This window comes from Myxine glutinosa, chromosome 7 (genome assembly GCF_964187855.1).
Source record: "Myxine glutinosa chromosome 7, kmMyxGlut1.1, whole genome shotgun sequence".
Lineage (NCBI taxonomy): Eukaryota > Metazoa > Chordata > Myxini > Myxiniformes > Myxinidae > Myxine > Myxine glutinosa.
In genome coordinates, this window is record NC_136267.1 from 35,295,965 (window position 1) to 35,313,920 (window position 17,956).

Genomic DNA, 17,956 nt, shown 5'->3' on the forward strand with positions numbered 1-17,956 from the left:
GCACAGATGAAGTAATTGAGCACAGGTGGAGTAACGTCTTCATCCATATTGCTAGACTCCATGTCCTGCAAAGTAGAAAATGAGATATATTTAGAAATTATTTTTCCACAAAGGAGTGTCTGTGGTGAAATATAAATGTTAACAATCAACTCAGAATCATGAAAAACCCTTATTTGACCCCTCATAAGTTACTTAAGGGCCGATTAAAAAAAAAAAAATTCTCGAAAATAATTTTTCGGTACCCGAATTCAACAGCTTTTCTTCTGGGTTTCCCACGGGAGTTGACCTTCAACATTTTAACACATGTTATTACACACCTTTACAAACATATTGGTGAAGAAATTTTTTGGTAACAATTTAGTTAACAGATTTTCATATGTTTCCCTTACTATCAGAAGTCTTATGAAGTTGGATATTTGCAGTTTTAAATGAATTAACAAGAAAAGGTCGGAGTTGAAAAACCTGCATGGAGGAACTGACCTTATCTTATGAGCGTAAGAGAGATGGCGAGCAGCACATGACACAATAATCTCAAAGGACTTTGATAACCAGCTCCGAATTCCACCGTGATTGATCAACCATGATTTGCAACCTATGAAAAGGAGAGATGGGTGAACGAACTGCATGATAATCAACTGTTCTAATTTGACCTGAAATAATATATACATTACACTGCCTTATCTCACGTTTGAGCAACCAATGGGGAAAAAAAAAATGCAAAACATATTAAGTTATTATCAGTTTTTTTCTCCAGAAGTAATATCAATGATGTAGTTCATATCGTACTGTCCATAATTCCCGTGAAAAAAAGATTTTGAAAAATTTGCATAAACAGTTTGCTAATACAGTTTACATAAACAGTTTGCTAATACAGTTTGCATAAACAGTTTGCTAATAGTTTACATAAACAGTTTGCGAATAAAGTTTACATAAACAGTTTGCGAATACAGTTTAAATAAACAGTTTTCTAATACAGTTTACATAAACAGTTTGCTAATACAGTTTACATATACGGTTTGCTCATACTGTTTACATAAACAGTTTGCTAATAGTTTACATAAACAGTTTGCTAATAGTTTACATAAACAGTTTGCTAATAGTTTACAAAAACAGTTTGCTAATAGTTTACATAAATTGGCAGGTGGTGGCAAACCTAAAGCCACAATTGGTATTCCCAGAGGAGATCTGTGTGACAAGGTTGCGGCCTCACATTGTCATCTGCTCAGGTCCAACAAGTCAGATAATTTTAGGGGAATTGTCTGTACCTTGGGAAGAGAACATGGAGGAGGTGCACAAGAGGAAGAGATGAAAGTACAGTGAGCTGGAGGCAGAGTGTCAGGAGAAGGGTTGGCGAGTTTCTTGTCAGCCATTTGAGGTAGGGTGTCGCGGGTATATTGGCAATTCCTTTTCTGCATTTCTTGCTCGGCTTGGAGTGTGTGGTACAGAAAGAAGGAGGATGTGTGACAGAGTGGCCCAAGTTGCCTTGAAAGGCTCACTTTGGATATGGAGGAAGTTTATGGAGGCACGTCGAACGGTGTAGGTTGAGGTTGTGGGTGGTGGTTCATTTCAGCCTAAAGGGGGTAGTGACTGAGCGTGGAAGAGAAATGGAGGTGTGTGTGTGTGTGTGTGTGTGTATGTGTGTGTGTGTGTGTGTGTGTGTGTGTGTGTGTGTGTGTGTGTGTGTGTGTGTGTGTGTGTGTGTGGTGGTGTGGGTGTGGTGTGGTGTTTTGCGGTTTTGCATGAATGTTTTTTTTGTTTGAGTGGTGCATGTTGTAAGGATAGGTGAGTTGGTTGGTTTTCCTTTTGGTGTGTGAGTGAAGGGCTGTGGATTCTGAGACTGGAGGCGGTTTTGTTGTTGTAGTCTGTGTTCTCACTGGCGCATCGTGGGGGTATGTACGCATCCAGGTGTAGCTGCTGCATGTGGAGGCGTATGTGCCTCTGCTGGCCCACCTTAGCTGACCGTATCGAGGTTGAAGGGCCGAAACGGGATGATGCTGAGCACTTTTTGGACCTATCACACAATGGTGAAGAATTACTTTAAAAATAATAAATATATATAGTGTCAGGATCCGTATTTGGATATTCACCAAAATCAAATCAATTCGTCCTTGTCACACACTCAACCAGTCCACCAAGTTTCATCCAAATCCATCCACAACTTTTTGAGATAACCTGCTTATATTGTTTTTCCCCCCCTATCTCTCAATGGAGAAGAATCACTGAAAATTCTAGTATCTGGATGTAGATCTTCACCAAAATATATTAATTTCGGCCTTGTCATATACCCAACCTCTCCACCACATTTCATCCGAATCCACCCACAACCTTTTGAGATATCCTGTTCACAAACAGACCGACAGGCATGAAAACATAACCTCTACCCACCTTCGGTGACTGAGGTAATGAACACCTGACATATTGTATTATAATGTTTGTCCATCTAGTTTTGCAGCCTTGATTAGCCCTCTTGCTTTTCTCAACACAAAATTTGTCTTTGTACAAATACTGTATTCGTATTCATCTGGTCTGATCTAATTAATGAATCTAATTTGGCACTCTGATCGCACCATCCTCACTTAAACATCTTAAACTCCCTCACTCTCTTCAATCCCACTCCTCCCTCCAAGTCTTTAAAACAGCTGTTCACCAAAATCTCTTATCTTCCCCGACCCAAAACCTTGATCTTTTCTACCCCCGCTAATTTCACCCCAAATACACTTTTTTGAAATACCAACTTCTTTCCTGGAAGTCCTTGGTGTCCTTGTGTTTTATACTTCTCCCACCCCCCTCCCCCTTCCCACGCCTCCTCCCCCCAAGCCCTCTCCCTCCCACACATCTCCCGATGTCCCTGCTCTCAAATGTTGTGTTTGTGTGCTTCCCCTTCTCTCCCCATCTTGTCTACCGTTCCCTCTTTTTATATATCTTGTTTGTTTATTTGATTTTTTTTGTGTGATAAATGTTAGCTCTTTCACGAGCCTCGATTCTGTATACAAAAAAAAAAAAAATCCCTCAGCACCTCGGTGACGACCTCTTCACTCTGGATTTGCCGCGGCTTGTTCAATAGCTCAATCAGAGATTTCTTGATTATAGATTCGCCTCTCGACTCACCCGGAAACCTGATCAGAGTGAGGGCAGCGCCGTATTGCTCTGGGAATCTCTCCCCTTTGTTTTCCCAGCTTACAGATTATTTAAGCAGTCTGTCTGAGACACGAAGGCATGTCTCTCCCTGCATGTAACCCTTCCATTCCACACATGCACCTCTCCTGTCCAGACAAGCAATTGTAGAAATCAAACGTAGTACAAGTATGTATAATGTGTATGTGAATTTCTACTCATGTGGTCATAGTCGTTAGCCCCGGGAAGTAGAAAAGCTCAATGGGTTGTCGTGAACAGCGAGCTGGTGGTGAAGTAGCACTCTGCTGATAGTTCCAAGGGAAACCAAAGAAGAGTGAAGTACAGTATTAAATCGCTACACGTTATCACACCTTTAGCTCCAAGCCCCTCGAAAGTAGAGAGTCTGCGTAAAAACCCTCTTCTTCTTCATCCTCGTGCTTCCTCCTCACGTACTCAGAGTTGATTGGTTGTTCCTGGTTTAAACCACACCTGACTAACCGAACGTTTTCGAGGAGCGCGTCAGTATGTGAGGAACAAGCTTGGTGAATTGATTCTGCCCGCACCGCCTGTTCATGTAGCAAATTATGAATGTAAAACTAGAAGTCACCACACAATATCAGCCCTACATTATGGTTAGTGCCCCTGTAACGGTTCATTAAATTGTTCATTTGAATATTTCCTTTGTTCTTTATTGATTTGTTTAATATTTGTCTCTAATATGTAGTTAAGTGAGGTTGAAGTTATGTTCGGATGACCGAATATGTGCCTTTGGAGCACACCCCCTCCCTCCAATTATAACATTACGTCTATGTGAATATATTGGTTTGCTTAGTGGTGAATGCATCCACAACGTTGTGGATACTTGCTGTAGTGTCCTTTAAATTAACAATTACACAATTTATTTCAGACAATATCATACTTTGCATTTTTTTAGCCGCGTCGCAGACGCTGCTCATAGAGTGCCCTCTGCTGTTGTTGTTGTTGTTCTTCTTCTTCGTCTTGTTGTTCTTCTTCTTCTTGTTGTTCTTGCAGAGAAGACAAAACCTCGAAGCTCCACCCATTTTGGGAGAGGCTTCATATAAACAAATATCCACCATTTTATTAACTCGCATAGCTTTGAGGTCTGTTTTGTAGGCCCGTGGTGTCTTCCTCTCTCACACAGTTTTATTTCAAATCAAATTCGATATATCATTTCATTTTTCACAGTCGCTAACATAGTTTTAGACTCGGTTGAAAAAAAACGGGAAGAAAATCCGATGAAAGTTGCCCTTTATAGAACGAAATGAATTCTCAAAGGCCTGTAACTTCAAGTCCATTGAGATATATATATTTTTAAATCGCGGCATGGTCAGGCATACACCGCCCGAAATAACAGACGGGAAAATGCCGAGATATATATATTTTGTTTAAATCGCGGCATGCTCAGTCATACACCGCCCGAAATAACAGACGGGAAAATGCCGAGATATATATATTTTGTTTAAATCGCGGCATGCTCAGTCATACACCGCCCGAAATAACAGACGGGAAAATGCCGAGATATATATATATATATATTTTAAATCGCGGCATGCTCAGTCATACACCGCCTGAAATAACAGACGGGAAAATGCCGAGATATATTAAAAATTCGTCCATTTGATGACAATCGTCACGATGAAATATTTAATTTATACGTCGTCACAATAATGTGGAGAGAGGAGCATAGCTTCGTTCACGTGTCGCCACATACGGGAAATTGCCGAGATATATATATTTTAAATCGCGGCATGGTCAGTCATACACCGCCTGAAATAACAGACGGGAAAATGCCGAGATATATTAAAAATTCGTCGCCACACACGGGAAATTGCCGATATATATTTTCACTTTGCACAAAAATAACATCAAGTAATCGAATCAATAGGAATGTCCTGTGCCTATAACATCGACGTTATAAGCACAGCTGCATCTAGGCATTGTGTAACATCGACGCGGTTTTTGTTTTAATTAAAACTCTTTGTACTTGTTTAGCCTGTGCTTGCGAAGCGAAAAGCAGGGTTAAGGAAAAATCTCTTTGGAATTGAGGAGATAGAGAATAGGCCTAGATAGTTTTATGGGTTGTTTTGAGGAGGAACCGACTGAGATGGTTTGGTCATGTTGAAAGGATAGATGGGCACCTACATGTTGCTGGAAAGAGGGACATGGGCAGATCAAGATTAATCTGGGATTCTGTTGTATCCAAGGATATGAAACTTCTTGGCTTAGCCAGAGTGGATGCTCAGGATTGCATTGCATGGAGGCAAGATATTTGGGGGAAGGCTTTATTACAGGAAGAGAACAGATACTGCATAGTTGTTGAGACGAACCGGCTTACCCATGTTTGCATGGATAGGTCCAATAATATATTTATTACCTCTTGATGTGATGACCGTAAAAAATATCTGAATGATCCGATGCCCATCACTACCTCACGTGCTCATCAATGCACCTCCACGATATATTCTACACATGCTGACTCCATCCCATTTTGTTCTACCATGGGTAATTGTAAAATTGTTTTTGTGTTATTCCTCCATTCCATTGTTATTCCTGTTATTCTATTCTGCATGTCAATGGCTCTTTGGTAATCGGTAAGTAAAATATATACTTTCATTCACATGAGAGGATGCATTCAAATCAGAGGATATAGGTATGCCATGATTCACCTGTTTCACAAATTGGTAGGTCGATTACTCCACCTGTGCATGTACGCTCCCGGTTGGGTGTACTGCCTGAATAGCAAAAGAAATTCACATTCTCTCCTTCAGGAACCTTGTAGTGGTAAGAACCACCAATATCCTGCATGCAATGAGATTACAGGAAGAGAACAGAGAGAACTAGAAAGCATCTCAAAATGCAAAGCCCGTCCACGACCACTTTGTACTTGAACTAACCTTGACGAAAACAACAGCAAAATCAATTTTGAAATGTGCAATTTATTTATTAGGGTTCTTCATATCTTCCTAATACAAAGGAGCGAATGCATATATGGCTATATATACTGCGCATATGTTTAACCAAATACGCATTAGCTCCATTATATTACATATGCAGTGGCCTGAAAAGTATTCACCCCTAGCAGTAATGCCACATTTAGATGAATTACGAATTGTATAGTTCCAAACAATTTTTCCAAATCAACTTTTATTCACAACTGGAAAGATCAAACGAAACACTGTTATAGTTGAAGGAGGTTACATGTCAGGAATAACAGAAAATAACAAAAACTCTATTCCTTTTTTTCAAAAACTTCCTTGGTCATGCTGATTCAACTCCTCCAGCATCCTCAAAGATAAGTACTCTCGGTCGTTTTGTCGATTTTTCTACTGTTTATTTTGCTGTGTCTGTATTTATTGTGTGCTTTTAGTTCGATTTTGTTTTAAAATTCGTGAAAATTTGTGAGTATTTGTCAGACTTTTCATACCGGGTTATTTGAGGCCTACCCGGTTCCCTCGTTGTTGTGTGTCCACAATCGTTTTTGACCCCAAAATAAAATATGTTTGTCTTTTCATAACAATACCTACTTGTACCAACTTTGGTCAGAATCCCATTACTGGTTCACAAGTTATCGCGGTAAAAGGATTTTTCCCTAACATGACCTCTGACCGGTTCCTCTGACTAGATTAGCCTTTAACATCGTGGCCCCAAAATCGAATCGGTTCATCTTCACCTCATTATACATATTTGCACCAAGGTTGACTTATATCCGTTCAGCGGTTCTCAAGTTATCGTGGTAACGAAAACCTATCATGGACGGATGGACAACCTGAAAACACAAGTCGGCGGAGGCATAAAATTTCATACTTGGCCCTCTGCCATGCCGACAGGTATGTTTATCAAGCAGCCATCAAACTTCTAGACTTCTCTTCCATCTCTACTGTCTATGACATCAACTCACCCTGGGAATTCTTCCAAAGAAAATTGCTCTCTCTCATGTGCAGATTTATCCATGTCGTCTTCAGTTGTCATACCCTTCCTCCTGTCCATGGTACACTGAATATTGTGGTGAGGCAGTTGCCATGAAGCAACTTGCCTTCACCTCATGGAAGGCAAATCCAAATGAAGGAAATCTCATTTCCTTCCACCAAGCTCGGAACAAGTGTGTCTATGCTCAGGAGAGCCAGGAAACAATATATCTCTACCCTCAAGTCTGTACTCTCAAACCTTTCTCCCTCCTCCAAATCCTGGTGGCATCTGGTCAAATTTGTTTCTAGTGTTTGTTCCGCTTCCATTCCCTCCCTTACCTAAAACGGCTACACAGCTTCTTTGTGTGACCCTTAGACCTCCTGTCAAATTTGAAGAGGATTTGCATATCAGGTCAATGAATATACAGGTACCGTCAGACCCCGCTATTCGAGGGGTTCCTGGAAAATGCTGCAAATTGTGAAACCGCAAATGGCGGGGCATTGGTTTCAATGGAAAAAGGGGGGATAGGTTCCCGAGTCACGAAAATCCACGAATAGAGAGGAACAAACCGCGAATGGCATGGCAAAATCCGCGAATGGTGAGGCAAATCCCTAGAATGTCGACGATAATCCGCGAAGGTTGATGAAAGTCCTGAAAATGGCAAGACAAAACCCACGAATGTCGGCGATAATCCTGCAAATGGTGAGGCAAATCCCACGAATGTCGATGATAATCCACGAAGGTAGATGAAAATCCTACGAATGTATACCGTGGCATTGTTTCAATGGGGAAAAGGGTGTCTATGCTCGCGGACGTATACGTTATAGGTTCCCGGCGGTTCCTGATTCATAGAGGAAATTTTTATAAAGTTTAATATGTTTTCGACCACAAATGCACATGATTACAGTTTCATGAAAAAATGCTTACAAATTTTAAAAAACAACAACACCAGGTACCATTTCCAGTTTATTGAAGGAATGCCGGGCATTGTGGGTAGCTGCGGGATGGGTGAATAATCTACAAATTGTTTGTGGGGGATGTTATCAGATGATGCCATATTGAGCCCAGCTGCTAATTTCAATAATAGATTTAATGAAGCGTTTGCATTCTATAATTCGTGGGGTTGACTTGTTTACACATCTGGTGGAACATCCCCCGAAGCTCCAAATTATAGTGCGGCTAAAATTTGCGGCCGCGAAAACCTTGAAAACGCAAAGCACACAGCAGTGAATGTAGAAGCAGGTCATGATCGCAGCTCGTAGATGTGTTTTTTTGTGTCAAGCTGCTTTATGCATGGCTGGTAAAAGATGGGTTTTATATGTGTCAAGCTAGCGGCTCGTGAAATATTTTTTTTGTGCCCCTGACAAACCGTGAATTCACGGAACACTGCCGTGAATAGGGAAAAAAACTGTGAATTCGCGGAACATTGCCGCGAATAGAAAAAAAACGTGAATTCGCGGAACAGTGCCGTGAACAGAAAAAAAAAACGCGAATTCGCGGGACTCTTTTCCGTGAATAGAGAAACATGTCACATTTTATCACCCGTGAATAGAGGAACCGCAAATAGCAGGGTCCGACTATATATATATATCTATACATTAATATATATACAGACTTGGCATTTAATATGGAATATTTTTTTTTTCTTGACTTGGGTTTACTTTCTGAACTCAGTATATCAATCTGGTGAGTTTCGTTTACACTTTGGTGATTTATTTGTTGAAAGAACCATGTCACTGATTGTCTGTCGCAGCAAGAAGTCAACAACAGGATTATATCACAGGTGGCGTGGCAAACATGTACGGACAGGTGCATTTGATGATTGGCTTCACAGTCGGGTATGCAAGGGTTGTTGCGTTCTGTATTAGTGGAAAACAACTGCTGCACGTCTCCAAAAGTTATTGCCGCTTCCTCTGGAGATGGTCCTTCAACTCGACAATGCTGTTTGTCATGGAGTGGTGGCTTTACGAAATTACGGCATGAAACAGCGTGCTATTGCTCGGCAGTATGGCATCACTCAAGGTCAGGTGTCAAATATCCTGAAACGAAATGCTTAGAGGGGTGTCCCTTCTCCAATAACGAGGCCAGGACGTCCCCGCAGAACCACAAGGAGGGATGATCGCCAGCTGCACCGGTAAGTCCGCAATGGCCGTACCAAGTCAATCGGCTTAGGGCTGAGTGGCAGCAACTGACAAATGTGCCTGTATCCAGAAGGCTAGTCAACCAACGACTGGTTCAAGCAGGCTGTCGTGCCAGGCGTCCCCTGAGAAAGCCACGCCTGACCAGACAACACCGCCAGCGCCGATTGCAATGGCCCAGAGAGCACCGCCAATGGCAGCCAGGACACTGGAATCACGTGTTCTTCAGTGACCAGGCTAGATTTCTGGTCTATCGTCAAGATTGCCGCGTCCGAGTGCGCAGACAAGTGCATGAAGCCTACAACAAAGATTGTATAGTGCCAAGAGTCCAAGCTGGAGGTGGTGGGGCGACTGTTTGGGCTGCTTTTCATGTAGGGGGCAAAACTGACCTGGTTGTTCTGAAGGGAAACCTGAACCAGTTCAAGCACAGCGCCATTCTGGAAGAAACATTGCTTCCATTTGCTCGTGCAGCCTTTCGAGGAAACTTTGTCTTCAAAGATGACAATGCACGGCCTTATCGTGCTCGCATGATCCAACACTTTCTTGCTGACCGTGGTGTAGAGCATATGGAGTGGCCTGCCATGTCCCCGGATATGAATCCGATAGAGAACTTGTGGGCAGAATTAACGCGTCAAATTGACAACTTGGACCAGCAGCCTGCCTCTGTGCATGAATTGCAGCAGGCTATTTGCACTGCATGGCAAGCGATTCCTGTCCAAACCTTGGCAAATCTTGTGAACAGCATGCCTCAACGTGTACGTGCTCTCCTGAATGCTCGTGGGGGTTACATGAAGTACGGAACTGTAATTTTACTGTCCGTAATTCCAGTCGTAATTTAACTTTTGTTTTTGTTAAAAAAATTTTTGGCTAATGTGCAAAATAAAGAGATACTTCTGGAAAACGTACAGAAGTTTAACACTGTACTGTCCATGAATTGAGTTCGATATCAGTTTACATCACTTTCAAGGATCAATTTATTTGCTTCGAAATGTCAAATGTGGTTTTTGTTTCTTTTAAAGGTCACATTAACAAAATCTAGAATAATTTCAACATAATTCCAATGAACTTTTGGTTCTAAGACATCTTGAAAAGTAAGTTCACCCCCACAAAAAAAATATTCCATATTAAATGCCAAGTCTGTGTGTGTGTGTGTATATATATATATATATATATATATATATATATATATATATATATATATATATATATATATATATATATATATATATATATATATATTGTTGCGGATATGAGGACTGTATTTTTTTTATTGTGTGCTTTATTATTATTATTGTTTATTCTGCGCCTCCTGCCTCCGGAGTTGTGTAAAGATAAAAAGGGCGTCTCGGTAGTTATTCCATGAAACACCACATTGCAGGACCCGATAAAACCCTTGTTCAGTAGCTTATATCTTATTATGTGTTTTAGAGTAAGGCCTTGTCTTCCATTAAAATGACACTCCATTGCACCGAGTAAAAGAGAGAGATTCCCTTCATTCCCATTCCCCCAAAAAAACCTCCATTTCCCCTTTCGTAATGGCCAAGCCTCAATTTGGCAATTACATCCCCTCCAAAGCCGCCATTGACCACGAGGCAGGGTTGGGGAAGAAAGGCGGGTCTCCACCTCGTCATAGAGGGGAGGAGTAAGTCGGCCCCGCTCATCCAACCCAGAACGAGGGGTTTGGCTTGAGAGGGCAGAGAGAGAATGCTTGGGGGAGGTTCGCAAAGGGTGAAGGGCGGGGCCTATATAACCCGCCGTGGGGACGCTCCCCAAAGGGAGAGACAAGCAGATGAGTCCAAGAGAGTTGCAAAAAGGTCCAAGGCTGAGCTGAGCTGCGTGGTGAGGTGCAAAGGAAAGAGCTGGATCATCAGAGCAGAGCTGAGTTGTGAGGTCCAAAAGCAGAGGTCATCCAGGGAAGCGCAAAAGCCTGCTATTCGTCACCTTGCTCGCCAGCGGCAGCGTCTACAGCAGCAGCAGCAACAACGCTCGCCAGCCGCTTAGGGGCCTGGATGGCAGTTCGGAGCAGGGCCGCGAAGGAACGGCGGCTGCAGAACGTGCGGATCGTGCTGCCGAACCCAGTGGACTTTCCTCTCCTTCCAGTCAATCCACTCTGCAATTCCCCGTGTGAGTCTGTGTCTTCGTTTGTCCTGTCCTGGGTATTAAGTAAGCCTGTTAGATAAGCTAGTAATTTGCAGTGTCGCCTGCGTCTCATGTCCCCTGTAAATAATCGTGACTGTTCTTCTTGCTTGTGTATGTGTACATAATAAACCCCGTTACTCTTCTGTACGTCTTCTTCTTCCTCTTTGCATTCGGTCGCTTTAGAGTTTTCCAGATTGAGTATCTGTGGCGCGATACGGCCAACGTTTGGGTGAATCGGGTGAATCGGGTTTAGTCGGGGAACAACTGTTCGGCCGTGGTTACACCACCGCTCGGTAAAAAATAACATCTAATCCGCGGACCGTAACAATATATATATATATATATATATATATATATATATATATATATATATATATATATATATATATATATATATATATATATGTATATATATATATGTATATATATATATATATATATATATATATATATATATATATATATATATATATATATATATATATATCTTACCATAATTCACCAAATGACCATCTGTCTGTTCGAATGTACCGTAAAAACTGCTGAACCGATCGCAAAGATATTTTGGGTGGGTAATCCTGGGACCCCTGGGAGTAAAATAGGCTATTTAGTTTTCCCAATTTCAGCTTTGGTCTCCAGCATTCTCAGGTTTGGGCTCCCGCATAACATTCGCGTTTGCATAATGTTCATTGTGACGATGTTCTCATTGTGACGATGTTGTGACGATGTATGTGTTCACGGTAGTGTTTGACGTGACGGTGTGAACGTAATTTCGTAATGTTTTTCGTTTCGTAATCCTTTAATGAACGTTTAATGTTTAATGAACGTTTAATGTTCAATGAACGTTCAATGCCCTTCGATGTCCGGGGCCGCACGCGCGCTACACTGGACGGGCCAGCGTGTACCTTGCCCTTCGCCGTCAGGCTCGGGTAAACCGATGAGCCCCATCCGTGTTGGGGACTGGGGCTTTAGAAGTGTCCCACGAACGAGGAATTCCCAGGAAGCGCGAGTCATCAGCTCGCATTGATTAAGTCCCTGCCCTTTGTACACACCGCCCGTTGCTACTGCCGATCGGACGGTTTGAAGAGATCCTCGGATCAGCCCCTGCACGGGCCGTTCTCAGATTGTGCCAGTGCACCGTAAAGATGAGCGAACTTGACCGTCTCGAGGAAGTAAAAGTCGTAACATGGTTTCCGTCGGTGAACCTGCGGAAGGATCATTATCGGGACAACATGAGCGCGAGCGAGATGCGAGACGTACATGGTACGTGATCGTCCATGTACTGTTTAGCCATGTACTGTTTAGATTTTGATGATGTGCGTGTGATATGATTCAACGGATGTTTATATGAATCGTTTAAAATAAAAAAGCCTTCAATTTCTGATATTTTACCTTTTCATTTGGGCTTCCCAATTGAAGCCCCGCCCGTAGGGCGGGTACTGTTGCTAGTATATATAATTATATATATATATATATATATACATATATATATATATATATATATATATATATATATATATATATATATATATATAATTGTGTGTGTGTGTGTGTGTGTGTGTGTGTGTGTGTGTGTGTGTGTGTGTGTGTGTGTGTGTGTGTGTGTGTGTGTGTGTGTGTGTGTGTAGTATCCACAAAACAAATTGTTCCTCACTGATAAATAATGGTATGATTGTGTATGATTCATCAACCTTATTTGCTGTTAGTTTAATTCCATTCACATGAGTTTGTGTGTTGCAAAAACGCTTGAGCCTACCACATATTGATAAATCGGAGGAATTCTCAGGTTGTTGTTGTTTAAGGATCCTTGTGATATCATGCAGGTACGATCGGAGTCTATGGGAAGGAAGGAAAACAAAATTGGAAAATTTAGAGTTAGAAGATTAAAGGGATAAATTAGGAAAGGTCACCTCCACTGATCCTTTGTTCCTCTTCACTTACTTGTGGAACCTCTTTTCTCATAATCTGTTCCATTCCAACTTTTCCCCCATATAACTTCAAGATGACAGTGCACCATCATTTCATCTTCCATTCTAACCAATGACTCTCATTATCCCTGCCCCCTTCTCCCAAACTACTTAAAGGTTGTTCATATTGTTGAATTCACGTATTGTCCCACTGCCCCACTGTCAGTGCAGCCTCTTCGACCCTCTTCTTCTTCTTCTTCTTTGGTGTATCATCAGATGGCCAGCTCAGTGTCGTGCAGCCATGCCCTCGTCTCTGGTCCTACGTCGAAGAGGCCGGCTTCTGAAGGTGGTCTGTATAGGGGGCAGGTGGTAATTATGTGTTCGGCAGTCTGCTCAGGCTCGCCACACTCGTACGCGGCGCTGTCTGCCAGGCCCCACATCTTCAGCGTTGATTTGAAGCGGCCGACCCCCGTACTTAGACGGTTCAGCAAGGTCCATTGCAGGCGTGGTAGGTCTTCTCCTACGACGCCACCTCCTGGGTCCCAGATGTAGCGGTGGATGCGGGTGGGCCCGGCCGTTTCCCACACCTGCTTCCAGGATGCTGCCAGCCATGCGCTTCTAGACAGGTCCTCAGGGATAGAACTGAGCATCTCTTGTGTCGCCCTGTTGTAGGGATGGCGGGACCTGAGTCTGCTTGGAGGCGCCACTATCGTTGTGGTGTTGTGCAGGATGTGCCAGTCGTGTTTCTGGGCATTCCTTGCCAGGGCGAGGATAGCAGCCTCCCGTCGGAGGCCGGCCGGGGCGATTCCCGCTAGGACTGGCAGGTGGAATGCCGGGGTGGGCTTCAAGCAACCAGAGACAATGCTGAGGGCGTTGTTAATGGCAACATCAACCTTTCTCACGTGTGGGCTTCTGCTCCAGGCTGGGGCGCATTATTCGGCTGCAGAGAAGACCAGGGCTTGCGTGGATATTCGTAGGGTCTTGGCGGAGGCTCCCCAGGTCGTACCAGCGAGACATCGGATAAGCGAGACCCTTGATGTCACCTTGGCCTTAACTTCTTCTAGGTGTTTCTTGAAGGACAGTATCCGATCTAGGCGAACACCGAGGTACTTTGGGGCTTGCTGGAACTCCAGGCGTTTGTTGTCAACGAACACGTCCAGTTCCATTTTGGCTTCTCTGTTGTTAAGATGGTATGCCGCTGACACTGTCTGACCAATGCCGAGCTGCAAACGCCACCTCCGGAGGTAGGCTACGAAGGTGCCCATGTCTTGGTTGATACCGTTTTCCATCGCCTTCCATGTTGGTCGTCGCAGCATGATGGCCAGGTCGTCCGCGTAACCGTACTTTCTGGATGTTGTATCCGGCAGGTCGTAGATGTAGATGTTAAATAGCATTGGCGAGAGAACAGAACCCTGCGGGACACCATTCCTCAGTCTTCTGAGCCTGCTGCGCTGGCCGTCGCTGGTCTTTTTTTTTCTTTTTTTTTGTATACAAGATCGAGGCTCGTGAAACAGCGAACATTAATCACACAGAAAGACAAACAGACACACAAAACAAATAACATCGGGAGCGGTAGACAAGATGGGGAGAGAGGGGGAAGGACACAAACACAACATTTGAGAGCAGGGACCGAGAGACATGGAGACATCGAGAGAACTGTGGGAGGGAGAGGGCTTTGGGGGGGAAGCATGGGAAGGGGGGGGGGGGTGGGAGAGGTATAAAACATATGGACACTGCCAAGACTTCCAGGAAAGAAGTTGGAATTTCAAACAAGGTGGATCTGGGGTGAATTAGTGGGGGTAGAAAAGATCAAGGTTTTGGATGGGGGAAGATAAGAGATGGTGGTGAACAGCTGTTTTGAAGACCTGGAGGGAGGAGTGTGATTGAAGTGAGTGTGGGAGTTTGTTCCAGAGGCGGGAGAAAAGAGGAATGAAAGAGTGAAGGTGAGCAGAGAGCCGAGATTTCGGCAGTTTAACCATCAGAGGGTGGCAGATCTTGTGCGACCTGTAGGAATATTTGGGGGACAGAGCACAGAGAGAGCTGGGGGAGCAAGGCCGGAGAGGAGTCGGTAGAAGACAGAAAGACCACCTACCTGCCTGCGGTGAGTGAGTGAAAAGCCCTCAGAGATAGCTTCATCGCGGGAGATTCCAATGATTCTGAAAGCTTTGGATTCAACAGCGTGAAGCCGAGCCAGGTGTGAGGCAGGAGCACCAGCCCATAGGGGAGAACAGTATTCCATTGAGCTGCGGATGAAAGCCTTGTATGTGGTGAGGAGCTCAGGTGTGCCTAGGAAGGACTTCGCACGACGGAGGATGCCCAGTCGGCGACTGGCTTTGGAGGCCAGCTTGGAAATGTGGTTTTCCCAAGAAAGATCATGGCAGATGGTGAGACCCAAAAGCTTGAGCGACAGAACTTCTTGGAGAGGCTTGTTGAGAAAGTAGATGGGAGGGTTGTCCAGTCGATCTTTTCGGAGAGACATAGTAAGAGTGTGAGATTTGTCAGGATTGAAAGACATGTTCCACATGTTTGACCAGTCTGTGATTTTGTCCAGGTCTTCAGAGAGTGAGGAGGCTGCAGACTGCCGATCTGAGGGAAGAGGAATGGAGCGGCAGAGAGTGGAGTCATCAGCAAAGAGATACAGAGGATTTTCCAGAGAGTCGGAGAGATCATTGATAAAGACCAGAAAAAGCACAGGGCCCAGCACACTGCCTTGGGGAACTCCAGCCTGAACGGGAAGGGGAGATGAGAGAAATCCATTCAGGGCCACACGTTGACTACGACCAGAAAGGAAGTCCGCAAGCCATGCATGGAGATTTCCATGGATACCATAGGAGGAGAGTTTGGTGAGCAGAGCTGGGTGCCAGACCGTATCGAAGGCACGTGATATGTCAAGGGAGACAGCTCTGATTTCCTGTTTGGCATTGAGGACCTCCATCCATTGTTGAGACAGCAGAAGCAGCATGTCCAGAGTAGAGTGACCTGGTCTGAAACCAAAGTGATGATCAGAGATCAAGCCATTGGAGAAGAGGAAAGATTTCATATCCGAAGCAATGATGGATTCCATGACTTTGCTGATTAATTGGGAGCAGGCTGATTGGTCTGTAGTTGCAAGGATCTGTTTTTGCACCTTTTTTGTGTAAAGCGGTAATGTTGCTGATTTCCAGGATGCTGGCAGATGACCTTGAGCAAAAGATAGGGTGAAAAGCACAGAGAGAGGGTGAGATAGAGCGGCAGAGCAGGATTTTCGGACCCGTGGGCTGATGCCATCTGGTCCAGTTGCAGAATCAGAGTCGAGGTTTGACAAAAACTCCTCCACCTTGTCAGGAGAGAAGGTCACAGAGTCCAGGAGCAGTTTGGTTCGACTGGGAAAGGTGGGAACAGAGAGAGATGGGTTTGGGACTAAGGATTTTGAGGCAAACACAGAGTTGAGGCATTCGGCTTTGTCACGTGCGATGTCAACTGTGTGGCCATTTGAGGTAAGGGAGGGGATGGAGGGGGAACAAACACCAGAAACGGATTTGACCAGACGCCACCAGGATTTGGAGGAAGGAGACAGGTTTGAGAGTTCATTCTTGAGTGAGGAGAGATAGTGCTTCCTGGCACTCCTGAGGGTAGACACACACTTGTTCCGAGCTTGGTGGAAGGAACTGAGATTTCCTTCAGTTGGATTAGCCTTCCAAGAGGCAAAGGCAAGTTGTTTCAGGGCAACTGCCTCACCACAAGATTCAGTGTACCATGGACGGGAGGAAGGGTAAGACAACTGAAGGCGAGATGGGATAAATCTGTGCATGAGAAAGATCAGTTTGCTTTGGAAGAATTCCCAGGAAGAATTGATGTCAGAGGCAGTGGAGATGGGAGACCAATCCAGTCGATTGATGGCTGCTTGAAGACCGTCCCAGTCGGCCTGAGTGAAATGCCAGACTCGTCGGCGCTGAGGAGGCTCTCTGAGAATGGCCATAGAGATGTCCACTTTGACAAGCACATGATCAGAAGAACCGATTGGAGCAGAAGAAGAGCAGCAGACATTAGCAGGGAAGTTAGTCATAATCAAGTCTAGAAGAGAAGATACTCCATTGGCTGAGAGCCGGGTCGGGAAATTGACAGATTGTGTCAATCCCAGTGAGTCACAGAAGTCCTTTGCTGAGGTGCCATGACTGGTGAGAGAGGAACCCACACCCAACCAGGTGGCATGATGACAATTGAAGTCACCACATATGAGGAAGAGAGAGTTGGGATGAGTGGATAGAAGTTGGTCCATGTTGTCAGACAGTGAAATGTAGATGGAGTCATCACTGTTTGGGGGACGGTACAACACACATATGAACAAAAGGTGGGAGTGGAGAGGAAGCCGTAGCCAGAGGTACTCCTGGGGGTGAGGAGGAGAGAGGGCAGTGCAAGGAGAGTGAGGAAGAGAGTTTTTGATAAAGATAGCCACACCACCACCAGGCCGAGGCTCAGGTCTATCGTACCGGAGGAGGGAGTAACCAGGAAGAGATATTAAGGAATCAGAGACATCTTGAAGGAGGAAAGTCTCTGTTAAGCAGATCAAGTCTGGATTGTCAGAAGCAACCTGTATGGAGAGATCAGTCAGGTTTGAGCGAAGGCCCCGGATGTTTGAGGTCCATACCGTTAATGAAGAGAGAGGGGGAGCATCGGGTACAGGACAGGGGAGGGGAGGAGTAGGGTAAGATGAAGGATGAGAGGGGGAGGTAGGGAGAGCAGTTGTTAGTG

General features: G+C 44.3%; 1 protein-coding gene across 6 annotated transcripts in view; it reads right to left on the reverse strand.

The window, feature by feature from the left end:
• Positions 1-17,956, reverse strand: part of LOC144888210 (sushi, von Willebrand factor type A, EGF and pentraxin domain-containing protein 1-like) — a 106,171-nt gene that overhangs the window by 18,502 nt on the left and 69,713 nt on the right. For 5 of the 6 annotated variants that reach the window (XM_078781478.1, XM_078781479.1, XM_078781481.1 and 2 more), the window contains 3 exons: positions 13,075-13,154; positions 5,802-5,934; positions 481-592 (listed from right to left, as the gene is read on the reverse strand). In XM_078781478.1, coding sequence (XP_078637604.1) covers positions 481-592; positions 5,802-5,934; positions 13,075-13,154 — 325 coding nt within the window. The remainder of the gene's footprint in view (positions 1-480; positions 593-5,801; positions 5,935-13,074; positions 13,155-17,956) is intronic. The other variant, XM_078781482.1, reaches the window with a different exon arrangement.